Below are 27815 nucleotides of genomic sequence, written 5' to 3' on the forward strand. Positions count from 1 at the left end.
TTTTCCACAATCAGGATCGGTGGTGGTAAAAGAAAGAAGTTGCCTTTTCTATTCAACTAAGGATTCCAGCTGCACATTAATTTAAACTCTATATACCTCTTCTTTTTTTGAGAAAAAAAATAAAAATAAAAATACTAAAAAGGCCTTCAAATAATGGGACATAAAATGCATAACAATACAAAGATAGAAAAATAGCAGTATTATAATTAAAAAAAATAAGTCCTTGACTTACAACCATTTGTTTAGTGGCCATTCAATGTTACAACAGCATTGAAAAAAAATTTCCACACTTATGACCGTATGAGCAGCCCCCATTCTCATGTAATCAGAATTTGGGGGCTTGGCAACTGGCATGTCATTATGACAATTGCACTGTCCCGGGATCGCCTGATCCCCATTTTGTGACCTTCCCAGCCAGGTTCTGACAAACAAAGTCATTGGGGGTATGCCAAATTCGCTTAACGACTGCATGTTTCACTTAACAACTTCAATGATGAACTTTAGAACTGTGGCAAAAAAAGATAACATTAGGCACAGTTCGCTTAACAAGTGCCTTGCTTAGCAACAGAAGGGGGCATAGTTGAGGTTGTAAGTTGAGGACTCTCTATAGCCGGAGGGTCAGAAGAACACCGTAGCTTGTTTCACACAAGAGGCTTAAATCACAGCATGATCAGACCTAAAGAGCCCGTCCCCTCGTTATATTTGATTCCTTGGTGACAGGAAATACAATAGAGGTTCTCAACTATCACCTTCTCTTGGGTATTTTCTTCTTTTAACTTCCCAGTTAAAGTCCAGCCCTGCAATTTCCTACTGGACTCTCATCTAAATTCTGACCAAGTCCCACTTAGCTTCCAGGTCAGTCAAGTTGCCATCGTCCGTTATGAGATGGTTAAGCCTAGTGGTGGGATTCAAATAATTTAACAATCGGTTCTCTGCCCTGATGACCAGCTGGGTAGGCGGGGATCAGTGGTCATGTGACTGGGCGGGCGTGGCCAACTCAACATCACTCAGGTCGATGGGCGCTTCGCCTTAGCTGCTACAATGTAACAAGGGTTAACTGGGGAGGCAGTTTCTGTAAGGGTAACAAAGATTAGGCTAGAAACAACACCAGAATGTTTCCTTCCTGCCTTCCTTACAGGATTAGCCCTGTAAAGTGGAGAAAAACCAAAAGAGATTTCTTCCAACAACCGGTTCTCCGAACTGCTTAGAAAGTTAAGAACCGGTTCTCCTGAATAGGTGCGAACTGGCTGAATCCCTCCACTGGTTAAGCCTAATATTACATCTAAACCAGGGGTAGGATTCTACTGGTTCGGGCAAACCGGTAGCTCCAACGATCAGCTGGGATCGCTCACACAAACAATTGGGCCCGCCCCTGCGCTTTACTGACCTACCGTATTTTTCGGACTATAAGACGCACCAAGATTTTGAAGAGGTAAGGAAAAAGGTTTTGTCTTCCCCGGCCTCCTGGAGCACTCTGCAGGCTTCAGCAGGGCTGGGGGAAGGCAAAAACACCCCCGTTTTGGTGAAAAAAGGCCCGTTTTTCACAAAAATGGGATGTGGGGGCAGGGCTTTGGGAGGCCAAAAATGGCTATATTCGGTGTATAAGACACACCAACATTTCCACACTCTTTTAGAGGCGGAATGACGCGTCTTCTACGCTGAAAAATACGGTATATCTTCTCAGCTGAGTCGCGAGGCAGAGTGGATTGCTGTGCCTCAGCTGTTTTCCTCCCCAGCAGTAATGTGAAAGGCATGTTTTCTCAAAACCGCAAAGTGCATGATCCCTGAACCGGTTGTTAAACCGGTAGCATCCCACCACTGATCTAAGCTTAAGCCAGGACTTAAAATGGAGGAGGGAAGAGCTATTTGAAGCCAAAGCCAGGTACGATTCGCATGCCATGGATCAGGGATGTTAAACTCGATTTCATTGAGGGCCGGCATTTGGGTTGTTTTGACCTGGGGGGGGGCACACGAGTGGGCATGGCCAGGGTGGACGTGACCAACCCAATGTCACTCGTGTTGGGGGCGCCTGTGGTGGCCTGAGCACCCTGCCAGCAAAAACGGGCTCCCGAGCTCTATTTCCTGCTGTGATAGTCTCTTGCACCCACTGCCAGCAAAAAGTGGAATTTGGGAGAGCTGCACACAGCCCTCCGAGGTCCATTTTCGCTGGCAGAGGCACCAGTCCTTCGTTGTTTGACTACCCACCAAAGGTGGGCCCTATTTTTCTACTTGCATTTTTTACCCGCTTTCGAACTCCTAGGTTGGCAGAAGCTGGGACAAGTAACGGGAGCTCACTCCATTACGCGGCGCTAGGGATTCAAACTGCCGATCTTTCCGATCAACAAGCTCAGAGTCTTAGCCACTGAGTCACCACGTCCCTAAGAAGTTGTGGGTGCTCTTATCACTGGAGGCTTTTAAGGGAAAAAAAAATTGGACAGCCATTTGCCTGAAATGATCAAGGGTTTCCTGCTTGAGCTGGGGGTTGAACTAGGAGACCTCTAAGGTCCCATCCGACTCTGTTATTCTCTTACTAGTCGTGGTCATCAAAAAGGTTTGGGGATACTTCTATTACTAATGCCGTCTAATTCTATACAATTAGACAAAAAAAGAAAGAAAGACACAACATACACCACAAACTGGATAATTCATTTTTTTATTATTAAATATACCTCCTCCCTTGGCACAGATCTTTATAATTTTGTCACCATAAACATCTATATAAAACAAAGTATCGTTGGCCAAGTAAAAAGCCACGATGCAGAGAAGCTCTCGTCGGCTGAGGCCGTTGTGTTCAACGCTCTGCACAAATGTGTCACGCGCCCCATTAACGCCATTGTCCCCAAGGCTGGAGAACCCTTTATAATACTTGGCTGTGCGGGGGTGCCAAATACTTTAGCAGCTAGCTCACTTTCCTCCAAAACACTCTCTCGCAGCTCTCTCAGGGGGAAACAAGTTACGGCTTTGCAATCATATACTCTGTTTGCAGAAAGCAATGAGGACTAGCCCTGCCTGGAACACATCCTAAAGATTTTCTACATCAAGGGTGGTTTCTCCAGAAATCCCTGGAAAAAAAAGGTCGGAACCCCTGAAAGGAAATGGATCCTATTTTCCTGCCGATTTACTTGTCAAAAAAATAGTTCCCTTCGTTCTACAACAGGGATGTCCATTTGCTTAAGCCAGGAGTATCCAAAGTTGGGAACTTTAAGACTTGTGGACTTCAACTCCCAGAATTCCCCAGCCGGCTGGCTGGGGAATTCTGGGAATTGAAGTCCACAAGTCTTAAAGTTTCCAACTTTGAACACCGCTGTCCTACAAGAACAGCCCTGTTGTGCTCAGAGGCTCACCCAGCACCTTTTAAAGGCACATTCAAATTACAGCAAAGACACCAGTCAACTAATTGACCTGTTACCCCTTGAAAAACAACATTGAGTGTTTGCTAAAAGTCACCTTGCTCAGCTCAAGGAGGTTGGCAGCTGACAGGAAAGGTGCTGTTTAGGGCAGCCGGTTTGTATTGACCTTTCCAAAGTATTATTAGGCCAAGGAAAGACCCTGGCTAGGTTCCAAGTAGGGAAGGCCAACCTGCCCTTGAGCTATTCTTACTCTAGAGCGGTGCTTTTCAAACTTGGGTGATTTTGAGAGGTGTGGATTGGCTGGGGAATTCTGGGAGTTGGAAGTCCACATTTTCAAGTTGCCGGGTTTCAAAAGCTACTGTAGTCCAGGGGTGGGGGAAATGAGGGCCCTTTTATTGACTGGTGGACTTCAATTTGCAGGATTCGGGAATTCTGGGAGTTGAAGTTCAGAAGTCATAAAGGGGCCTTCATTCCCCTCCCTCTGCTCTAGACCAGGGGGGTCTTCAAACGTGGCAACTTCTAAGATTTGTGGACTTCAACTCCTAGAATTCCTCAGCCAGACATGGGAATTCTGGGAGTTGAAGTCCACAAATCTTTAAAGTTGTCAAGTTTTGGAGAGCCCTGGTCTAGACACTCTACCTTAGGAATGTGCAGATGAGAGAAAACCACACAGCTGAACTTGCCTTGGTAAAGTTCTCCAGCTGAGTTGATACTGGGGAACAAAAGGGAGACCCCCATTAGCTCCCCACAAATAGATAACTAATCCCAATTGTAGCAGGTTTCCCCAGCTAAACATCCAATACATCCCCAATGAATTTGATTTGATTACAATGACCAGGGGATGTTTTGTGATAGTGTCTAACATTTCTGGCCAAGAGGCTCTATTCAAGACCATAAGGTAAGTGGTGCAATGTTAAGTATATAAAGCAGGTTTTTTTAAAAAAACAACAAGCTAGATTGGCAACCAAGCTTAAGCAGTGGACGGGGATGGGGTGGGGATCTAAAAAATTCTAAAATCGGAAGAAAAACCTTCTAAAGAGCTGAGTTTCATATTCATAAGTCTCAATTTGAGACATTTTTCACATTTACTGATTTGTGATTCGACTTGTGCACGTCGGAGGCTAAGCAGCCTTGAGGTTGCTCACAGCCAACGTGTTTTGTGTGTGCAACACCTACGCATCACATTCTGAATTCTGCCTCTTAAAAAAAAAGAAAATGCTTACAGCATCTCCAATGCAGCCAACGCTTTACGGCAACAAAAAGCTTCCGTTAGATTCCGAGCCCCTTTGCAGGAATCAATTCGAACGGCGAAGTTGCCAAGAATCAACAAGTGAATTTGTAGAATTTCTAGGATCATAGAAAGAACCATTAGGATGCTGTGTGTGTGGAGGGGCCGTAGTGCATGTAGATCACCACAAAATATGTTGTGGCCCACAAATATCAGAGTCAGTTTCCAGCCTGTTGTAAAAAATGTGGGGAAGGATCCATGTCAGTTCACAACCGAGTGTCTTTTAGTCTTGCCACAGATGCACTTCCCCCCCCCCCGCCTGTAACATACACCATTCCTCCCTTCTTCCTTTAGCCCAGAAGTGGAGAACTATGGCCCTTTTATGACTTGTGGACTTCAACTCCCAGAATACCTGAGCCAGCCATGTTGAGCTGAGCCATACTGGCTCAGGAATTCTGGGAGTTGAAGTCCACAAGCCATAAAAAGGGCCATAGTTCCCCACCTCTGCTTTAGCCAGAAGAGAAGGACTTGAGAATCGCATCGGGGGTAATCTGTTGCTATCCCCCACCTCACCCCAAACCAAAGTGGCATTAAAGTTGAACGAAGCAGAAAACAGCAAAGAGAAAAAAGAGCAAAAAGCAGCAAAAAAACTACCCAGAGAGACCAAAATGCAGGAAATATATAAGCTGCCCACAGGAAGCTTGCCCAACATGGCACAATGGTATTCTCCACTCTGACAAGCAGCAGTAAAGGAAAAGGGAAAATAGGCAGTAAAATTATACTATTTAGGAAGGAGGCTACAACATGAGGCTGCCGGTTTTGACAACAGGTGTGTTTCCTCCAATTTCAAGCGAGCAAGATCTTAAAAACGCACGAAGCATGGAGGGCCCAGAGAGAAAGAGCCAGAGGGCTCTTCCTTCAATCGGAGAACCCGGCAAAAGTTAATGTTAAAATAGGAAGAGGAGATTCTCAGGTGCTCATAATCCCTTCACGTTCCTTCCATCCAACCAAACACTTATGGCCTCCATTCTCTACCCTTTTCCCTACGGGGGAAAATGATATGGATAATACTGAAGAAATGAAAACGGGGAGCATATCAAGACAGCAAGAGTTTCCAGTTAACACTGTGCGCTGGTAATGTTTTCCCCCCCGAGTGGAACCATCTCCAATGGGAAAGGGAAAACCTATCTGGTTAAGTGGTTGCTGTTCTTTTTTTTATCTCCTTTGAAAAACAAAACAAAAGACAAAATCCTTTATTTAAATGCTGCTCTGGAAGGTAACAACCTGAACCACTTGTTGATTTAAGATCTCCTGGTTTCCAGCAACCCAAAAATGCCAGAGGAGGTGTCCTTCTTTTTTAGTCAACTCTGTGGAAAAAATATCCCCACCCCAATCTGGCAACTGCACTTCCAAGAGGAAAACGATAGGCGAGGAGAGTTGTGGACAAATTATTTTAAATTAAAAATAAAAGGGGATTAGGAAGAGTTGTGTGGGGAAAGGTTTGACACCGATAAAATTACCTCAGCTGCTACTGAGGTTCCTTTTCTCCTCTATTTCGGAGAATTCAGGGGGGGGGGTGTAGATCGCATCGTAAAAACAGTGAAAATCCTGCACTGATTTCTACTATCGTTTCTTTGCACATTCGTTAATCTGGAAACCGGAGAGGAGATGGCCACAGTTAGAGGAATCTGCGTGTCTGAAACCAAAATCTCCGAGGTCATTCAGATCTACTGTGAGAATCTCGTCTGGGATGAGGGAAAGGGTTTTAAAAAAGGAGGATTTGTCCCTCCTGGTTCATCAGCACTGACTGACTGGCACCACCATGGTGGTCACTCCCTCTCCACAAGGAAACCCCCGGGCAGCAGAGTTGGCGTTAACTCTGCACATTCCTGCTGCGCTCCCATTTACGGAGGAGAATCTGCATGAGATCAAAGGTGGTGAAACTGATGCCCACGGCGACGGGACCTTTGACCCAGTTCATGCTGAGCCCTTTGTACAAGCCTCGGACGAGTCCCGCTTCCCGAATGATGTCCCTCATGGTGGGGAGGATAGACTGGGAGGAGTAGCCCAGCGCCCCTGCAGTCTGCATCCGTCGACGGACCACATCCAGAGGGTAAGAGGCCGACTGCCCGATCAGGCCTGCACAAGCCCCAAATGCAAGCCTTTCCAAGGGGTAAGGTTCTCTCCCATTGCTGTGATCTGGAGAGGAAAAAGGAAGAAAAGGAGGCGAGGTGGAGATGCTTAGAAAAACAACAAACAGATGCTTATCTTTATCTATCTGTTGTGGCCCAGCAGGAGCCACTGGAGCTGCCACCAGACTCCGACAGCGAGGGGCCCTATGAGTCGGCTCTGGAGGATGTGGAGGACCCTGGACAGGGCGCAGAGAGGCTGGTTGGCCACCAGGAGGTGCCTGAGCCTTGGACCAGTGGGGAGGAGACAAGGGATTGTGATCCTGACGTCAGCAGTGAGTTGTTCCTGGATGCCCGGCCCCGGAGAGCTAATAGGTGTAAGGAACAGTTGCACAGTTACAGGAGGTAATTGCACTCAGCTGGTGGTCATTAGGCTCCTCTCCAGACTATAAAAGGAATGCTTGTGCACATGCCCCTTTTGCAGAAGTCAACACATTAACGAATGTTGGAGAACAGTATTGTGAGCCTGGCAGGCTGGATTGCTTCCATGGCTTATCTGTGTTGGATTGCTGCCAAGGCTTATCTGTGCCAGTTTGCTGCCAAGAACCTGTCTGTCTGTTAATAAATTCCGTAAAGTATCTTTGACTCGGAGTGTGTTGGTGTGGGACGAGGGGGGGTCAGAACATCTATCTATCGTACCTAAGGCAGGATTAGAACTCACAGTCTCCTAGTTTCCAGCCTAGTGCCTTAATCACTAGGCCAAGCTGACTCTTTATTCCTGGAGAAGCACATTCTAAGGAATCCTTGAGACCAGCATTGAGCCCTGGTGGTGCAGTGGTGCATTTTATGACCTTTCTTGCCGCTGTTGTTAAGTAAATCACTGAAGTTGTTAGGTTAGTGTTACAGTTGTTAAGTGAATCTGGCTTTCCCATTGATTTTGCTTGTCAGAAGGTTGCAAAAAGTGACTTTTTTGCCCAGGATACGGCAACTGTCATAAATATGAAGCAGTTGCCAAGTGTCTGAATTTTGATCACATGTTCTTATCTTATCTTAGATCTTAGAATAACTTTATTATCACTGTGAATGTATACTAATCGGCATGCATTAAAATGAAATTTCCTTGCATACAGCTCTCAAAGAATCACCACCATCAGTATACACTACATAAACATGACAAAATAAATAAATGCATGCAAAATTATGTATATGCCCACATACACTATATTGCTCAAAGTATTCGCTCACCTGCCTTTACTTGCATATGCACTTACTGTAAGTGACCTCCCATTCCTAATCCATAGGGTTCAATATGACGTCGGTCCACCCTTTGCAGCTATAACAGCTTCAACTCTTCTGGGAAGGCTGTCCACAAAGTTCAGGAGTGCGTTTGTGGGAATTTTTGACCATTCTTCCAGAAGCGCATTTGGGAGATCACACACAGATGTTGGACGCGTTTACGTGGCCTACCACTTCGTGGCTGAGGTGCTGTCGTTCCCAAACACTTCCACGTTCTTATAATACAGCTGACAGTTGACTGTGGAATATTTAGGAGCGAGGAAATTGCACAACTGGATTTGTTGCACAGGTGGCATCCTATCACAGTTCCACGCTGGAATTCATTGAGCTCCTGAGAACGACCCATTCTTTCACCAATGTTTGTAAAAACAATCTGCATGCCTAGATACTTGATTTTATACCCCTGTGGCCATGGAAGTGATTGGAACACCTGATTCTGATTATTTGGATGGGTGAGCGAATACTTTTGGCAAAATAGAGTATATTATTATATGACACAGAGAAACAACACAGTCTAGTTTGAATGGATGCATGTACATGGCAAGAAAAACGAATCTTGTAAGTTTACCAGACAGATGGCCTAGGGCAGTGATGGCAAACCTTTTTTGGGGGGGGGGGTACCAAAAATGCAAGGGCACGCATGCTATTGCGTACCAGCACCCATAATGCAAAGTGTGCCCCTGCATGCGTATGCGCACACAACTCCCCCCTTGATTCCCTCCCCCATGTGCGCCGCACTGCTTGCCTCCAAGCTGAGCCTCTGGAGGATGGGGAGATCAAAAATGGCCTCTCTTGGGCCTCCAGAAGGCCGAAAATCAGCTGACCAGCACACGCATATGCGCTGGAACTGGCGGCTTGCGTGCCGGTAGGTATGGCTCCGCGTGCCACCATTATAGGCTGAGGGAACAAAGCTGTTACAGAATCTGGCAGTCCTGCTACAAATAGCAACACAAACAGACCATGAAGGGGGTGTGTGGGGTCTCTAAGCACATAGCGCTTATAAGAGTATCCTGAATAATGGGAGGCAAGCTTCCTATAATCTTCTCTGCTGTCCTCACCACTCTCTGTAGGGACTTTCTATCTGAGGCAGTGTTGCCACCAACTCTAACAGTGATGCAGTTTGTTAAAACTCTCTTAATCGTGTCTCTGTAAAAAGTGGCCAGGCCAGAAGGAGAAAGATGTGCTGTCCTCAACTGACGCCAGAAATGCAAATGCTGGTTTGCACGCTTCACTACGTTTCCATGTTTATGAGGATGCTGGGATGGCCATAAGTGCAAGGACCGGTTGTAAGTCATTTTTTTTCCAGTGATGTTGTTAATTTAGAATGGACACTGAACAAACGGTTGCAAGTTGAGGACTACCTGCATATATTCGTGTTGGCTTGATTGTCCTTACCTGCGTGTAGCTTCTTTAATGTCTCATAAGTGAAGAAGCTCAAACCAGCATAAGGGATCACCCCCAAGATGGTAGGTGAGAAGCCCCTGTACAAGGTTCTCAATCCTTCCTCGTGAGATATTCGCATAAATACGTGAATTATGTTGCTGTACCTGCCAAAGGAAAATGGAATAGACTACATTATGGACTAGAATCCTGACAACATCAGACAAAAGTTAGAAAGAAGTTCGCAGGGAGAAAGTCAAGGCTGACTCACTTTGCACTTTCGCTCACAGCCAGACAACCAAGGATGGGGTGGGGGAGGTGATTGGAATGTATGTATGGATGGGAAGGAATTAAGGGAATCATGTGCATCGTCTGTGGCCTGGAATAATCTCGACACTTCAAGGTCGAACAATGAGAGACTTTGGAGCCGAGCAGGCTGTTTCCCAAAACAAAGAGATGCCCATTCTCACGACAAGCCCAAGCCAGGGTAGACGTCGCTGTTTCAATAGTGTATACATGCTAGAAATTCCAGCACGTTCCAAAACTACGCTATTTGGAACTTTGTCATACCAGGTGATGCCAAGAATACGTCGGAGACGGTGCATATGCGCATGAGTGCATTACTGAAACAATTACAATCCTGGAGAGGAAGGAAGCCTTTTGCAGAAGAAATTATCTCTTTTTGTCATAACTGGCAAAACTTTCTTGGCTTCGAAAGAGATCAAAGCAAGTTTTCATTGGGATGAGGCTCTGTGCTCCAACTTTTCACTATGTAGGTTTTCAGGAACAATAATAGTTAAAAGAATACACCTCACACCCCTCCCTAAGTACTTACATTTCCTTGGGCGTTACTGCCATGCGGGCACGGACCAGGTCCAGGGGGTATGTCAACATGGAAGCTGTGATCCCTGCCAGAGAGCCTGCGATGAATCTGGGCAGAGGGGTGAGCGCCCTACAACAAAAATAATATTTGAAAAGGAGAATTTCTTTGGTTGTTGGCTAACTAGATCCTAAAGACCACTCCAGACTGGGCAAAAAAAGCTTCCAAATTGAACACTGTTCATTCCAAAACTCTGGCTGTGTTCCCTTGCCACAAAAGTACAGTTGGCAGGATTCATATATCAGGCTAAGAAATGAATCAAAATTTATAAACCACAAAGGCCCAAGTCCAACCCGTTTTGACCCAGGCTTCCCCAGCAGCATGAAGCTGAGTCCTCATCCCAATAAACCCCTTTTATTTAATGTACAGTGAATTCCTCTCCTGCAAAGCCTTTCTTCTTCCACAGTCTTTCAAGATAGTTCATAATTACCGACCTTTATCAGGCTTGGAGAGCGGCCAGGCCGATATCTTTCAGACACCGTAATACTTGGCAAGAATGCAGGAATGAACTAATTGTCTCCTGCAAACTCCACTCCCCTTTCGCTCATCTTTTATTTCCTCTGGGAGGGGCCATTCACCATCCACCAGTGGCTTTACTCTCAAGCCCTGTTCCTTAGCTGTTCCCTTCATCTGGCAACTCTGCGCATGCGCACACTGGGAACAGGCTCCAGCTGTTTGTCTGCTTCACTGATGTCTGACTCCGAAGGCAGCTGATAACTGTCAGACGGCCCTGGGCCTCTCTCTGCCTCCGACACAGAGCCCTCATCAGAGCCCGGACTCCAGGACTGACCCATGATCCTCCCCAACCTCCTCACTGCCCGAATCTGCTGCCAGATCCGCTGGTGGGCCACAACAGCTTCTTGCCCCTGACAATGTCTTTCCCACATGCTCAGGCCGAGTCTTTTAAGGGCCGAGACTGAGTCAGACTGAGGCTCCATAGCAACTTACTTTCCCTGGAAGCCATAGTAGCTGCCCAAAAGCTGCTTATATTCCTCGTGTGCGCAGAACTGGATGGCAGCGTAGGGGACCACGCGGACCATGGTGGCCGAGTTGCCTCGCCATAGGCTGAAGAAGCCTTCACTGAGGTAGGTACGATAGATCAGCCGGTAGGCCTCCTAGACAGACGAGGAACTGGATTAGGTGTGACACAGTTGAAAGGCAAAGGAGCTGTGAGCTTTTTAAGAGGGAAGGTTGGGCTAGGGCAGGCAGGATGCAGGGCATTTTCAGATTGCAACTCAATGGGGTCCCCTCAAAATGTTGTTCCTGTTGTCCCACAGAATGGGTTGGTATCTGCCTTTCTTTCATCGACGGCAATATATGTGAGGTATCCAGACGATGCAGAAACTGGAACCAGGCTGTTGGACCATGGTAAGCCCGGAAAAGCAGATGCCAAGACTGGGAACTCTCAGAAGAAACTTGCTCCAGAACGAATATACCTCTGCTGCTCCTTCTTGCCCACAGTTCTCAGGAAGAGGGAGGAGGAGGAGGAGGAGGAAGAGAAGGAGACGAGGAGGAAACGTTGGAGAAGTAGGAGGAGGCAAAAGAGAAGGAGAAGGGGAAGAGGAGGAGGAGGAGAGACAATAAAATGTATGAGAAGAGGAGGAGGAAGAGGAAGAAGAAGGAGGAGGAGGAGGAGGAGGAGGAGGAGGAGGAGGAGAAGGAAAAAGAGAAAGAGAAGGAGATGAGGAGGAAAAGTTGGAGTAGTAGTAGTAGTAGTAGTAGGAGGAGGAGGAGGAGGAGGAGGAGGAGGAGGAAGGAGGAGGCAAAAGAGAAGGAGAAGAGGAAGAGAAGAAGGAGGAGAGACAATAAAATGTATGAGAAGAGGAGGAAGAGGAAGGAGGAGGAGAAGGAGAAGAAGGAAGAGAAAGAGACGAGGAGGAAAAGTTGGAGGAGGAGAAGGAAGAGAAGGGGGAGGAGGAGGAGGAGGAAGAGGAAGAAGAAGGAGGAGGAGAAGGAAAAAGAGAAAGAGAAGGAGATGAGGAGGAAAAGTTGGTGATGTAGTAGTAGGAGGAGAAGGAGGCAAAAGAGAAGGAGAAGAGGAAGAGAAGAAGGAAGAGAGACAATAAAATGTATGAGAAGAGGAGGAGGAAGAGGAAGGAGGAGGAGAAGGAGAAGTAGGAAGAGAAAGAGAAAGAGAAGGAGACGAGGAGGAAAAGTTGGAGGAGGAGAAGGAAGAGAAGGAGGAGGGGGAGGAGGAAGAGGAGGAGGAGGAGGAGGAGGAGGAGGAGGAGGAGGAGGAGGAGAAGAAGAAGAAGAAGAAGAAGAAGAAGAAGAAGAAGAAGAAGAAGAAGAAGAAGAAGAAGAAGAAGAAGAAGAAGAAGAAGAAGAAGAAGAAGAAATCTGACTACTCCTTTAAGCCATAGTGGAGAGAAAGAGAGAGCATGTAAAACAGGATAGTAGAGCCCAGTGCCAGAGTCCAGCAGAAACACTGGGAACCTTTGGGTCCGTTTCTTTTAATGGAGGAGAGGCAATTAAGCGAGAAGGAAAGATTTTTGCTGCTAGACCCCCTCAGATGCTACTATAGGATAAGTCAATGTCACATCCAATGATCTGCCTCCTTACATAGAGCAAAGGCTTCTTTTTCTCTGTGTTGGAGTTAGCAATCAGCTGCACAGACTCCTTATGAGGTTTCAATTCCTCTTTTAATTATTCTTTTGCTGGAATTTTAACCCCACAATTTTACTTCAATTGGCACATAGCAATAGCACTTAGATTTATATACCACTTCCCAGTGCTTTACAGCCCTCTCTAAGCAGTTTACAGAGTCAGCCTCTTTCCCCCAACAATCTGGGTCCTCATTTTACCCACCTCGGAAGGATGGAAAGCTGAGTCAACCTTGAGAACTGGTGAGAGTCGAACTGCCAAACTGCTGGCAGCCGGCAGTCAGCAGAAGTATCCTGCAGTACTGCACTCTAGCCACTGCACCACCATGGCACAGACATGTGCCTACCGTTTAAAAGTAGCTCTGTTTTGACTAATTTTCATTGTCTCTTAAGAGGCTAGAAGGAGGGGCAAAGGAGCGGGGTGTTGAGATGAGAGTGACCCATGGGAGCAATTCAGTGAGATTCAATCCTTCCCTCAACCTGCAATGAAGCTTAGAAAAAAGAGAAGGATGTTTCACCTTACCTTAGCAGAAAATTTATTCGACGACACTGAAAACAGAAAAAAGAAGAAGTCATACACACATCAGCACTGCAACTAAGAAATCTAGGGGCAGACCTAATCCATGCCCCAAATCAGCATTTTTGCATTCAGTCAGTTTCTGGGTTGGAACAGCCCAACCAAGAAAGGGAACCATTTCCGCTGCCTTTGTGAATTGGCATCTAATGTCTCAACAGGTCCACATTAGCTTGGAGGGAGATATGGTCAGATAGGCCAGTGTTTCTCCACCTTGACAGCTTTAAGACGTGTGGACTTCAACTCCCAGAATGCTGGCTGGGGAATCCTGGGAATTGAAGTCCACACATCTTAAAAGTTAGGTTGAGAAACATTGGTGTGGGACAGTGGTCGGCAAACTCATTAGTCAACAGAGCCAAATATCAACAGTACAACGATTGAACTTTCTTTTGAGAGCCAAGGTGTGGTCTGTTTTGTGGGAGTGGCTCGGCAGTCATGTGACTGGGTGGGCATGGCCAACTATCACTCACTTAATCACTTTGTGAGTGTGTCTCTCTGTCTGTCTCTTCCTCCCTCCCTCCCCCTTTCTCTCTCTCTCTCTCTCTCTCTGTCAGCCTCTCTCGGATTCCCTCGCTCCTTCTCTCTGTCCCTCTGTCTGTCTGTCTCTGTCCACAAAATACCGCGTGGAGCAGCGGCGAGGCTCTGCGTGGCTGGTGATGACTCTGGAGGCCATCTGCGGGAGGCGGGGTCTCCCTCACGTTCCTTCTCTTCCCGGATGGCTCCGGAGTCATCACCAGCTGCGCAGAGCCTCGTCACTGCTCCACACCATGGAAAACATGGGCACGCACGCACAGCTTGTTTTCACTCACCCAGGCTTCTGCAGAAGCTTCCCTCCGAAGCCCTCCGAGGGAAGAAGGGCCAGTTGGGAGAGGGGATTTGGTCCTGCTCCGGGTTGTAATTGCGCAGGGCATGCACATGCCTATGTTTTCCACGGAGTGGGGCCGCGGCCGGAAGACAAGGAACGTGAGGTGGCACAGCGGTGGCAGAACAGCCACACTCAAGGGGCTAAAGAGCCGCATGTGGCTCGCGGGCCGTGGTTTGCCGACCACTGGTGTAAGGCTACAATAAGACCCAGTCCTTAGCCCTGTGCTCTTCAACATTTTTATTATAAACTACGATGAGATGATGGATTAACATGCTTATCAATGACAGAAGGAATTCAAATCTGTCTCCATTCTACCTTAATCAAAATCCCACCTCAAACAGTATGTCCAACTCTGGTTTCGATATTTTAAGGAGGAGTCAGACAACTAGAACAGATTGAGAGAATAGAAGAGATCAAAAACTAAGTCCTGCAAATAGATCGAAGGAAGTGAGAATATTGAGAATATTAAGAGGACATTCTTCAAATCCCTAAAAGGATGTCACAAGAAGAGGTCCTTACTGTCTTCTGTACCATCCTACAATCCAGATTAGTGAACAATCGATTTAAGTTATAGGAAAGAAAGTTTTATCTGAATATTAGAAAAAAGAAACCAAAGAAGTGGATTCTGTGAATTATAAACTATCACCACCTGTCCAAAATAACAAGAAAATTATTAGATATGCTCTAACGCGGAGAAACCATGCTGGCTCAGGAATTCTGGGAGTTGAAGTCCACAAAAATTAATGGGGCCATTATTCCCCACCACTCCTGCTTTTAAAGAATATGCTAGACTTGCTTCCACAAACCATTACACCTAAAATCTTCTTATATCTCGCTTGTCAAAGGCCTTCGGGAAAGATGGTTGAACAAACTAATTACAAATTAACCAGGATTTTTTTAAAAAAAAAAAAGCATGTAGACTTTCCAAATCCTGCCATTTAGTTTCATTATCAAGCCAGACTTTAAAGGCAGCAGTCAAATCTGGCTTCCAAGCTGGTTTAGAGCAATGACAAGCCAGGAATAATTGCAGTTCTTGGTCCAAATTTGCAGATCTACAGATTCCAAATCCCAGAATTCCTCAACCACCAGACTACCACTGAGAATTCTGGGAACTGAACTCCATGCATCTACCTCAGTGTTTTTTCAAACTTGGCAACTTTAAGATGTGTGGACCAACTCCCAGAATTCCCCAGCCAGTATGATGGCTAGGGAATTCTGGGAGTTGAAGTCCACACATCTTAAAGTTGTCACATTTTAAAAAACACTGATCTAGAGTAGGGGTATCAAACTCGATTTCATTGTGGGCCGCATCAGGGTTGTGTTTGATCTCGGGAGAGGGGGGGGTTGTGGTGGCCAGGGTAGGTGTGACCAGCTCGAAGTCACTCAGAGCTGGCAGCAGAGTCGGACAGTGAGGAGGTTGGGAAGGAACGTGGGCCAGTCGTGGGGGCTGAGGAAGTCGGGCTCTGCATCGAAGGCAGAGATGGAGCTAGACAGCAGTGAGGCAGAGGAACAGCTGGAGCCTGTTCCCAGTGTGCGCATGCACAGAGCTGCCAGAAGACAAGAACAACTAAGAAAGCAGGGTCGACTTAAGAGTAAAGCCACACCTTGGAGGTCATTGGCCCCACCCATAGGACACAAAAGAGGAGTTAATGGGGAGTGGGCTTTTGCAGGAAACAATTCATTCCTACGGGTCGTTTCAAGAGTGGAAAGTTCTGTTTGTGACTATAAGAGACTATGTGCCAAGTTTTGCCTCGCCCTGCATTTGGAAACTAGGTATCTGGCTGCTCTCCAAGCGTGATAAGGTTCGTGTTGATAAATATTCCTCTGAAAGACTGTGTGCCAAGCCTGGCTGACTGCGAATGAAAGGAATTCACAGTCGTGTAAATAATAGAGGTTTTGCCGGGACCAAGACTCTGCTTCATGCTTTTTAAGGAAGCCTGGCTCAGAACAGTCCCCTTCGGGGTAAAAGGGCGGCATATAAATATAATAAAATGAAATGAAATAAAATGAAACAGCGACGGCCTTCTGCAACTTTCTGCCAGCGAAAGCCTCCCAAGCTCTATTTTTGCTGGCAGAGGCACCACCACAGGACGGTCCTTCGCTGTTTCCAGGGAGGTCCTGCGGGCCAGATCTAAGCACGCCACAGGCTGGATCCGGCCCCCAGGCCTTGAGTTTGACACCCCTGATCTAGAAGAAGCTAGGACTGCTTCCATAAGTGAGAAAGATAGGAGGACTCCCCCATTTCTCCCATCCTATTCTCATGTCTACCTTGGAAAATGATTTTCGTCCTATCCAATGGTGCCACGGCTGTTTTGGCCACAGCGCCAGCCAATGCCCCAGACAGCAAGGAGTGGATCACACTTTTTTTCTCTTCGGCACTCTGGAACCGAAAAACCAGAACAGGTTAGAGACCAAATCATGGAGCAGAAAAATAGCAGCTAGGGCTCCCTCTCTCTCCCCCCCCCCCTCTCTGTCTCTCTCTTAAGCAACAGCAGACATTTTTATTTAGTGGAAATCATTGGTAAGTTTCCTTTGCTTTTAAACTGGCAGCAGAACCCGGTACAAAAGTTTCTAATGGGGATACTTACCGTATTTTTCAGAGTATAAGATGCACCGGAGTATAAGACGCACCAGGATTTTGAAGAGGAAATTTTTTTAAAAAACGGTTTTGCTCTCTGCATACCTCCCAAAAGTGGCCTGTTTTTCACAAAAATGGGACCAGTTTTTGTCAAAAAAGGGCATGAATGGCCTTTAGGAGGCTTGTAGAGTGCTCGGGTGAGGGGGGAATACTTATACTCTGAAAAATATGGTAATCATTTACACCAGTGGTAGTCAACCTGGTCCCTACCGCCCACTAGTGGGCGTTCCAGCTTTCATGGTGGGCGGTAGGGGTTTGCTGTAACTCTGCTTTATAAATTTTATAAAGTAAAGTTACTTCCCTACTTTATAAATCACTATTACTGTGGAACCGGTGGGCGGTTAGAAAATTTTACTACTAACAGAAATACAAAAGTGGGCGGTAGGTATAAAAAGGTTGACTACCTCTGATTTACACGGAGTGGTGCCTAGAGGTGAACTCTCACCTCACAATCAAGAGGCTGTGAGTTTGATCCTAGGTAGAGGTAAATATTTCTCTCTCTGGGCACAATGAGAATATATCTGCTGAACAAAACTCTGAATTGGCGACCGGAAGGGCATTTGGCCATTAAACACTCTGCTAGCTCCATTCAGTTGCCCAGACTCCACCCTACAAAGGATTATGGGATCCTTAAAAGATGATGATGATGATACTTAATCATTTACACAAAGACTTTCCACTGGATTAATGAATTACAATGACACAAGCAGGGTTTGCTCAGCATGCTAAGCCACAAAATACTTAACTAAGGGTAACCCAAACAAGCTTTGCAATATGACATGAATGCAGCCAGTAAGTCTTCAACTGACCTGAGTCTGGGTCTTCAGCAGGATTGGGATGCACAAAAAAACAACAGAACAAACTCAGGAGGGTCATTCATGTAGAGCAGGGGTCTCCAAGCTTGGCAACTTTAACACTTGTGAACTTCAACTCCCAGAATTCCTTAGTCAACTATGCTGGCTGGGAGTTGGAAATCCACAAGTCTTAAAAGTTGCCAAGGTTGGGAGACCCCTGATATAGAGTTAAGAGTCAAGAGACTCAAACTTGTAACCATATGATTCAAACCACAAGAGAGGAACAAGAGAAGAGGGCATACAGGTAGGCCTTGACCTACAACAGTTCATTTAATGGCCGTTCAAAGTTACAACGGCACTGAAAAAAGCCACTTAAGACTGTTTTTCGTACTTAGGACCAGTGAGGCCACATGATAAAAATTTAGATCCTTGGTAACTGGTTCATATTTATGACGGCTGCAGTGTCCCTGGATCCAGTGTTCACGATATCAGGTAACACCCCAGCGAAAGACGACTCCGAGGCTTGAAGTTCCTCAAAGTTCCTTTTTATTACAGATGTCATATTGGCACATCTGGGAAAAGCCGAATCTGAAAGCTTCCAGGTTTTCCCCACTCAAGTGAAAGTTCAAGTCCCTGCCCAGCACCCACATGTCCATCACATGGTCCAATCAGGCACCTTCCCAACTGGAGATGCCTCCCAGTCACACCACTCCAGGTGCAGGGCAAGGTGTCCTTGACTCTCTGAGAAAGGAATGCTGTTTTGATTATAGATCTCACACTCTATATAATCCCCCCTCCCAATTATATAACCTTCCAACAAGCAACGAGGGGAAGCCAGATTCAGTTAACAATCGTGTTACTAAAATACAGTGTTCACTTAACATCTGTGGCAAGAAAGGTCATAAAATGGAGCAAAACTCTCTTAACAAATAGCAACAGAGATTTTGGGCTCAATTGTGGTCGTAGGTCGAGGACTAACTCTATAGGAGCATTGGCTCCCATCTTTTTGTTCAGGAGTCTTTTTTTCCATGTTGCAATGCTGCCTTTGGACGTCAACACTATTCATTTCCACAAAGCCTTTTCAGTAATGGCACTGAAACTTTTATTTCCCAATGCATAAATTGCAAAAAATACTTCTTTACGTGCTGTCTGTTAAGCAATTGTAATAAACCCTGCATATAGCTTTAAGGGAGAAGTAGTCCTTGACTAATGACCACAATCGAGCCCAAAATTTATGTTGCTAAGTGAGACATTTGTTAAATGCGTTTTGCCATTCTCATCGTTGTTAAGAGAATCACTGCAGTTGTTCAGTTACTAACCCGATTCTTAGGTGAACCTGGCTTCCACAATGACTTTGCTGGTCGCAAAAGGAGAATCAAGGGACTCTGGAACACTGCAACTGTCATAAAAATGAATCAATTGCCCAGCGTGTGAAATTCTGATCAGGTGACCATGGGGACACTGCAATGGTCATAAGTGTGAAAAACAGTCTTAAGTCTGTGATGGCGAACCTATGGCATGTGTGCCACAGGCCATATCTGAGGGAACGTGAGGCGTTGCCCTCTGTCAACTCCAACGCACATGCATGCACTGGCCAGCTGATTTTCAGCTTTCCGAAGGGTGGGGAGAGGCCGCTTTTCGCCCTCCCCAGGCTTCAGGAAAGCCTCCAGAGCCTGTGGATGGCAAAAAACAGGTCCAACGGCCTACTGGAAGTTCAGAAACGAACTTCCAGTAGGCCCTTTGGGCCATTTTTCGCCTTCCCCAGGCTTCAGGAAAGCATCTGGAGCCTGTGGATGGCAAAAAACAAGACCAACGGCCTACCGGAAGTTCAGAAACGAACTTCCAGTAGGCCCTTTGGGCCGTTTTTTGCCCTCCCCAGGCTTCAGGGGTTTTTCCTGAAGCCTGGGGAAGACAAAAAACATCCCAATGGACCTACTGTCGTCTGGAGGCTTCAGTGAGGCCTGCGCGCATGCCCGTGGGGTGGTTGTTGTTGTGCGCCCATGCGAGGGGGGTATGGCATTGCATTATGGGTGTGGGCACACATGTGAGCGCTATCATACGCCCGCACGCCCTTTTGGCACCCGAGGAAAAAAACATTCGCCGTCACTGGCCTATGTCATGTTTTCAGTGCCATTGCAACTTCGAACGGTCACTGAATGAATTCTCGTAAGTCGAGGATTACCCGTACTGACTTGCTTCACGGCCACTGCAGTTATGAAAAAGCAAGACGCAAACTGCTCACCTCCGGCAGGATACGTCCATGGACTCTGATCTCCGCATCTTTCTGTTTTAAGCCCACTTGACCTTCCACCGCTCTACCATTATCCATACCAAGCTCAGAAGCTGGCTAGGAAGAGAACTGAGCCTCCTAAAGAGAAGACGAGGAAAGAAAGAAAGAAAGAAAGAAAACTTTAAACATTCGTTTTTCAAAATACGAAACTTTAAAGAAACTCAATCTGACTGATCTGTTTCAATTGCTCCGTTTTTCACTGTCTCCTCTTTCTCCTTATTTGCACTGCTGGCCCTTCTCCCTGTTTCCCCCCCCCCCCCTAAAAAAGCACAATATTAATTTATTAAATTTGGATACTAACCCAAAGGGATGTCTGGATGGTAACAATTAAAAACAAAAGAAAAAAAATACACTAAAACCATGCAGGTAGTCCTCAACGTACGACCACAATTGAGCCCAAAATTGCTGTTGCCAAGTGAGATAGTTGTTAAGTGAATTTTGTCCCATGTTATGACCTTCTTTGCCACAGTTGTTAGGTGAATCGCTGTTTTGGTTCAGTTAGTCACACGGTTGTTAAGTGAGTTGAGTTTGCTGGTCAGAAGGTCGTAAAAGGGGATCACATAATCCTGGGGACACTGCAACGGTCATAAATCGTTCGGACCTAGGCCTCCCAAGTTCATGAAGCCGACTCCTCGTCCCGATAAAACCTCTTTTATTTCGGTTAAAGGGAATTCCTCTCCAGCAAAGTCCCGGCCAACTGTCTTTCATGAGATTTCACAACTACAGACCTTCGTCAGGCTTGGAGAACTGCCAGGCCGATATCTTCCAAACGCCATTCAGTAGCAGAAAATATTTGGCAAGAAGTTAGGAACAGATTTTCACCCTAATGAATTGAACTAATTGTCTCCTGCAAACTCCACTTCCCTTTTGCTCCTCTTTATTTATTCCCTATGGGAGGAGCCATTCATCGTCCACCTGTGCCTTTACTCCCGAGTCGGCCCTTGTTCCTTAGCTGTTTCCTTCTCCTGGCAGCTCTGCGCATGCACACACTGGGAACAGGCTCCAGCTGTTCTTCTGCCCCACTTCTGACTCCAAAGGCAGCTGATAACTGTCAGACGGCCCTGGCCCCGTCTCTGCCTCTAACACAGAGCCCTCATCAGAGCCTTCCCCAGACTCCAGGACTGGCCCAGGTTCCTCCCCAACCTCCTCACTGTCTGAGTCTGCCACCAGCTCCGCTGGCAGACCACAACATAAATGTGAAAACCAGTCATAAGTCACTTTTTTCCGTGTAGTGTAACTACGAATGGTCACTAAATGAACTGTTGTAAGTCGAGGACTACCTGTAATGTAAATTTAAGGAGGACCTTCTAAGTTCTACATGGTTCCAAAAGAGAGGAGACGACATTTACTTTGAGACCTCCCCGTGTGCATGTGTGTGTGTATATATAAAATCATGGGTGCAACCTAGCACACTATAGGTTATGTAGTCCTTTTTTGACCATCCACTTCTGTACTGTAACTTGCTTTGCAAGAGGGAAGTTGACTGGAGAATTGTCCCATCCCTTCTGTATCCCTTTTTTTCATTCTAGTTTATTTCTGGCTATGAGGGATTTGGAATGAACAGCTGTCAGGTTGCAAATGTTCCTTTATGTCTGCATCCATAAGGCATGGAACGTCTGGTAGGAATCTGTTAGGAAGTTCAAGGATAAGGGGGGAAAAATATAGGCAACCTAGCTAATTGGCCAATGGGACAAGTGACACTTGGCGGGGGGGGGGCGGGGAGAAGGGTTGCTGCTGGTTTGAACTGTGCTGAAACTGCGGGAAAGAATCAAGAGTTGGTTTTACACTAAGTGTGCCGATATGATGTGCCCAATAAAGGAATTCTTTGAGGAAAACAAAAGTTCTGATTTGCTGGGGCTCATTAGTCAGAACCTTGACATGCCAAGCACCCACATTTTGATGATGTAATTGTGTGGATGTTATGACGGTTCTAAGTGTGAGGACCGTTTTAAAGCCACTTTTTCTCAGTTTGGATGGAGCTTCAAACGGTCGCTAAATGGTTATAAGTCAAGGACTGCCTCAGGGGTGGGTTTCTTGCCCCGTTCCAACTGGTTTGGTTGGAACGGGGCTGGTGGCGTCCTCGTGCACGCGTGCGGCGCATGCATGCATACTAGCGTCTGTGCGATGCTCCAGCTGCTCCTGGAGGATCGCGCAGGCGCTGTATGCGTCCTGCGCATGCGTGGAAGCGCAGAACTCATCAAAACCGGGTAAGGAGCGCGGGCGGGCGGGTGGGCCCTTCGCCGTTCCCGGAAGTTACTTACTTCCGGGTTCGCCGACCAACTGGTTCGCAGGGACCGCCGCAAACCGGTTGAAACCCACCCCTGGACTGCCTGTATTCCAGGGGTGTCAAACTCAAGGCACCTGGGCCAGATCCGGCCTGTGGGGTGTTTAGATCTGGTCCACAGGGCCGCCCTGGAAACAGTGAAGAACCAGCCTGAGGTGTCTGAACCAGCAAAAACTGAGCTCAGGAGGGCCACATGCAGTCCTCCCGAGCTCCCTTTTCACTGGCATAGGGTTGCAGGAAGCCGTTGCAGCTGAAAATGGAGCTCGGAAGCCTGTTTTCACGGGCAGAGTGCTTGGGCCACCACAGGCTCTGACACAAGCCATATTGAGCTGGCCGTGCCCCCTGGCCACGACCCCTTGAGGTCAGACACAGACCTATTGAACAAAAGGGAGACGGGGGAACCCTTGCAGGGCAGAGCTGAAGAATATGCCCAATTCTTAGCGGACAAAATTGCTCGGTTTCGGACGGACTTGGACTCCACACCTGCAGTTCCAGCCGAGGCACAGGGGGACCAAGTAGAACAGCTCTGGGTTGAGTTTCAGGAGGTTACCCCCGGGGATGTGGACAAGGCCATGAGAGCTGTGAGTTCCTCCACCTGTGTCCTGGATCCGTGTCCCTCATGGCTGGTTTCTAACTGCAGTGAGGTGACACGAGGCTGGATCCAGGCGGTTGTAACCGCCTCCCTTCGGGAGGGGAACTTCCCCGCCGCACTGAAAGCGGCGGTGGTGAGACCCCTCCTGAAGAAACCATCCTTGGATCCAGCTGTCCTTAACAACTATCGCCCGGTCTCCAACCTCCCCTTTCTGGGGAAGGTTGTTGAGAAGGTGGTGGCCTTCCAGCTCCAACGGTCCTTGGAGGAAGCAGACTATCTAGACCCCTTCCAGTCAGGCTTCAGACCCGGTTACAGCACAGAAACCGCTTTGGTCGCATTGATGGATGATCTTTGGAGAGCCAGAGATGAAGGACATCCCTCCATCCTGGTCCTCCTTGACCTCTCAGCGGCTTTCGATACCATCGACCATGGTATCCTTCTGCGACGACTGCGGGAGGTGGGAGTGGGAGGCACCGTGTTACGGTGGTTCTCCTCCTACCTCTCGGACAGGTCGCAGTCGGTGTTAGTGGGAGGGCAGAGATCGTCCCCAAGGCCCCTAAAATATGGGGTGCCGCAGGGTTCGGTCTTATCCCCCCCTACTATTCAACATCTACATGAAACCGCTGGGAGAGATCATCCGTAGGCACGGGATCAGATACCATCAATATGCGGACGATACTCAATTGTATCTGTCCGCCCCGTGCCAAATCAATGAAGCGGTTGACGTGATGGACCGGGGGCTTGAAGCCGTCATGGACTGGATGAGGATTAACAAACTTGTGCTCAACCCAGAAAAGACCGAGTGGCTGTTGTGTTTTCCTCCCAAAGATTTGGCCAATAATCCAACACTCAGGCTGGGGGGGTCAAATTTTACACCCCTCAGAGAGGGTCCGCAACTTGGGAGTCCTCCTGGATCCACAGCTGTCATTCGACCATCATATAGCGGCTGTGACCAGGGGGGCATTCGCCCAGGTACGCCTGGTGCGCCAGTTGCGACCCTACCTGAATCGGGAGGCCCTCACAACAGTCACTCGGGCCCTTGTGACCTCTAGGCTGGAATACTGCAACGTGCTCTACATGGGGCTGCCCTTGAGGAGCATCCGGCGACTTCAGCTAGTACAGAACGCAGCCGCGCGAGTGATTGTGGGTGCACCTCGATTCACCCGCATTACACCTATCCTCCGCGAGCTGCGCTGGCTACCTGTCGATCTCCGGATGCGCTTCAAGGTGCTATTGATCACCCATAAAGCCCTACATGGCAGTGGATCTGGATACTTGAGAGACCGCCTTCTGCCAATTACCTCCCTACGACCTATAAGATCCCATAGATTAGGCCTCCTCCGCATTCCATCGGCCAGCCAGTGTCGGCTGGCAACCACAAGGAGGAGGGCCTTCTCAGCAGTGGCCCCGACCCTTTGGAACGAGCTCCCCGTAGAGATTCGTACCCTCTCCACCGTCCAAGCCTTCCGCACAGCCTTGAAGAACTGGCTCGCCCGTCAGGCCTGGGGATAAGGATTCCTACCCCGCCCGAATGTTGTATGCATGTTGCTCATTATTTTATTATGTGTTGTTGTCTCAATGTTGTATTTCCCCCTTCCCTGGTTTTCTGTGAGCCGCCCTGAGTCCCCTCAGGGAAAAGGGCGGCCTACAAATGCAAATAAAACCTCAAACCTCAAAACCTGATGCGGCCCTCAATGAAATTGAGTTTGACACCGCTGCAATGTATTCCCTCATTTATAACCACCAATTCCCTCATTCATAACCATTAGGTTGGTGCTGGCTCCATAAACATAGATTTTCTCCAGGACAACCTGGCCCTTCAGCTCTTCCAAGGGCCTACCCATCGCCATTGTAACTGAGTCAATTCATCTCGCTTCTCTTCTTTTTCTTTTGTGGCCCGCCAGGGGCCAGCAGAGCTGGCAGCAGATTCGGGCAGTGAGGAGGTTGGGGAGGAAGATGGGCCAGTCCTGGAGTCTGGGGAAGGCTCTGATGAGGACTCTGTGTCGGAGGCAGAGAGGGGGGCAGAGCCGTATGCCAGTTATCAGCTGCCTTCGGAATCAGTGAGGCAGACAAACAGCTGGAGCCTGTTCCCAGTGTGCGCATGTTCAGAGTTGCCAGACGAAGGGAACAGCTCAAGAACTTGGGAGTAAAGCCAGATGATGAATGGCCTCTCCCAGAGGAAATAAAAGAGGAGCGAAAGGGGAGTGGAGTTTGCAGAAGGGAATGAGTTCGCTAATTGGTTAGTGACTCTCCGAGACTCCTTGACAAGTTCTGCAGATATCGGCCTGTCAGCTCTCCAAGCCAGATAAGGTCTGTGACTGTAAATCCTCCCTTGAAAGACTTTGCTGGATGTGAATGAGCAGGATTCACAATTAATAAAAGGGTTTTTTGCCAGGACAAGGAGTTTGTTTCATGCTCTTGGGAAGCCTCAGTCAGAACATTTTCCTTCTACCTTTCCCAGCATTAGAAACTTCATATAGTGTGTTCAAAACATGATAATTAGAGCCTGGTCATTTGATCCCTGCAACTAATCTTCAAGGAAAGGATAAGGAAGGCTAAGGGCAACTTCTAACCATTTTTAAGGGATCCACTTATCAAAGAATTATCTCTGCCCCTAAGGAGCAAAATGCCACAGGTAATCCTTGACTTATGACCACAACGGTGCCCAAAAATTTCCATTGCTAAGCAAGACAGTTGTTCGGTGAGTTTTACGACCTTTCTCGTTAGAATTGTTAAATGAATTCCTGCAGTTGTAAAGTTACTAACACAGTTGTTAAGTGAACCTGGCTTCCCCATTGACTTTGCTTGTCAGAAGGTCGCAAAAGGGGATCCCATGACCCCGGGACACCGCAACCGCCATAAATGCATGCCGGTTGCCAAATGGCAGGATTTTGATCGCATGACCCCAGAGATGCTGCAACGGTCACAAGTGTGAAAAATGGTCATCAATCACTTTTTTCAATGCAGTTGTGACTTCAAAGGGTTACTCAGTGGCCAGGGCAGCGTGCCGCCCCAGGAGGCTCGTGGCAGTCCAGTCTTTGCAGGAAGAGGCTGTGCGCAGTACAGGGAAGCAAAATTCATCGGGTCCAAGTATTTTTTCCTTTTAATCCTATGCAATTTGCTGGAGATCCAGAATGGTGAACCTTCCAGTGAGTGGATTGAGTCGATAACTGGGGATTCCCCGGTGGCCAAGGGGCGTGTTCCAAAGAGCTTATTTGACTCCATCCAATCAATGAGAGGACAAGGTCAACCCAGTCTGGATACTCCTCCCCCTTCACTATGGAGAATAAAAGCCTTCCAATCAATCTCTGCCAAGGGAAGAAGAGAAATTTGGGTGAGAGTTGAATGCTCTGCTGACCATTATATCGTTTGCTATTAATTTATTTCCCCTGTTCTATGGACTCCATTACAGGCAGGCTATATAAAGACATTTCTGAAATAATGCTAGTGTTTTCCCCAAAATAAGACAGGGTCTTTTTTTCTTTTGACCCCCGAAATAAGCACTTAGCCTTATTTTCGGGGAGGTCTTATTATTTTTGAAGTGCAGAAGGCGGTGAGCATGGTCACCTCATGGCTGCTGCTGTGTTGCAATATTTTCGGGGAAGGAATTATTTTAGTGCCTGCGCTCAAAAGCCCAATTGGGCTTATTATCCAGGGAGGTCTTATTTTCAGGGAAACAGGGTAATTTAATGCCTGCAGGAAACCCTAGATTTACAACAGTTCATTTATGGACCGTTCAAAGTTATGTCATTGAAAGTGACTTACGACCAATTTTCACACTTACGACCGTTGCAGGATCCCCATGGTCACACGATCAGAATTCAGCCGCTTGGCAACAGAGTCTATTTATGACGGTTGCAGTGTCCCGAGATCATCTGATCCCCTTTTGCGACCTTCTAACAAGCAAAGTCAACGAGGAAGCCAGATTCACTTCACAACCATGTTACTAACGTAACAACAGCAGGGATTCGCTTAACAACTGCAGCAAGGAAGGTCGTAAAATGGGGCAAAACTCACTTAACAAATGCCTCACTCAGCTAGATAAATATTGGGCTGGATAGTGGCCATAAGTCTTGACAAACTTGAACATTGGGCACTATCTAATAAAATGAAATTCAGTGGTGAAAAGAGTAAGGTTCTACATTTAGACAACAAAAACGAAATGCACAGGTACAGTATAGGTGGCACCTTGCTCAACAATAGTAACTGTTAAAGGGATCTTGGAATCCTAGTAGATAACCATTTAAATATGAGCCAGCCGTGTGCAGCAGCTGCCAAAAAAGCCAACACAGTTCTAGGCTGCATAAACAGAGGGATAGAATCAAGATCACGTGAAGTGTTAATACCACTTTATAAGGCCTTAGTAAGGCCACACTTGGAATACTGCATTCAGTTTTGGTCACCACGATGTAGAAAAGATGTGGAGACTCTAGAAAGAGTGCAGAGAAGAGCAACAAAGATGATTAGGGGACTGGAGGCTAAAATATATGAAGAACGGTTGCAGGAACTGGGTATGTCTAGTTTAATGAAAAGAAGGACTAGGGGAGACATGATAGCAGTCTTCCAATAGCTCAAGGGTTGCCATAAAGTAGAGGGAGTCAAACTATTTTCCAAGGCACCTGAGGGTCGAACAAGAAGCAATGGGTGAAAACTAATCAAGGAGAAAAGCAACTTAGAACTGAGGAGAAATTTCCTGACAGTTAGAACAATTAATCAGTGCAACAACTTGCCTCCAGAAGTTGTGAATGCCCAACACTGGAAGTCTTTAAGAAGATGTTGGATAGCCATTTGTCTGAAACGGTATAGGGTTTCCTGCCTAGGCAGGTGGTTGGACTAGAAGACCTCTAAGGTCCCTTCCAACTCTGCCATTGTATTGTATTGTATTGACTACCTGCGTCATGCAATCCTGATT

At 47.1% G+C, this 27815-nt stretch overlaps 1 protein-coding gene across 1 annotated transcript in view; it reads right to left on the minus strand.

The window, feature by feature from the left end:
* Positions 1-5784: 5784 nt before the first annotated feature.
* The window catches only part of SLC25A42 (solute carrier family 25 member 42), a 42330-nt gene continuing 20299 nt past the window's right edge, over positions 5785-27815 (minus strand). The window contains exons 3-9 of the mRNA XM_087703241.1: positions 19980-20105; positions 16574-16685; positions 13390-13415; positions 11212-11378; positions 10219-10335; positions 9399-9550; positions 5785-6777 (exon numbers count right to left, since the gene is read on the minus strand). Of these exons, the coding sequence (XP_087559367.1) occupies positions 6452-6777; positions 9399-9550; positions 10219-10335; positions 11212-11378; positions 13390-13415; positions 16574-16685; positions 19980-20066 (987 nt within the window). The 5' untranslated portion in view covers positions 20067-20105 and the 3' untranslated portion in view covers positions 5785-6451. The remainder of the gene's footprint in view (positions 6778-9398; positions 9551-10218; positions 10336-11211; positions 11379-13389; positions 13416-16573; positions 16686-19979; positions 20106-27815) is intronic.

The sequence above is a fragment of the Thamnophis sirtalis genome, unplaced genomic scaffold (assembly GCF_051295495.1).
Source record: "Thamnophis sirtalis isolate CommonGarterSnake01/CBP01778 unplaced genomic scaffold, rThaSir2_p1.2 scaffold_1, whole genome shotgun sequence".
NCBI lineage: Eukaryota > Metazoa > Chordata > Lepidosauria > Squamata > Natricidae > Thamnophis > Thamnophis sirtalis.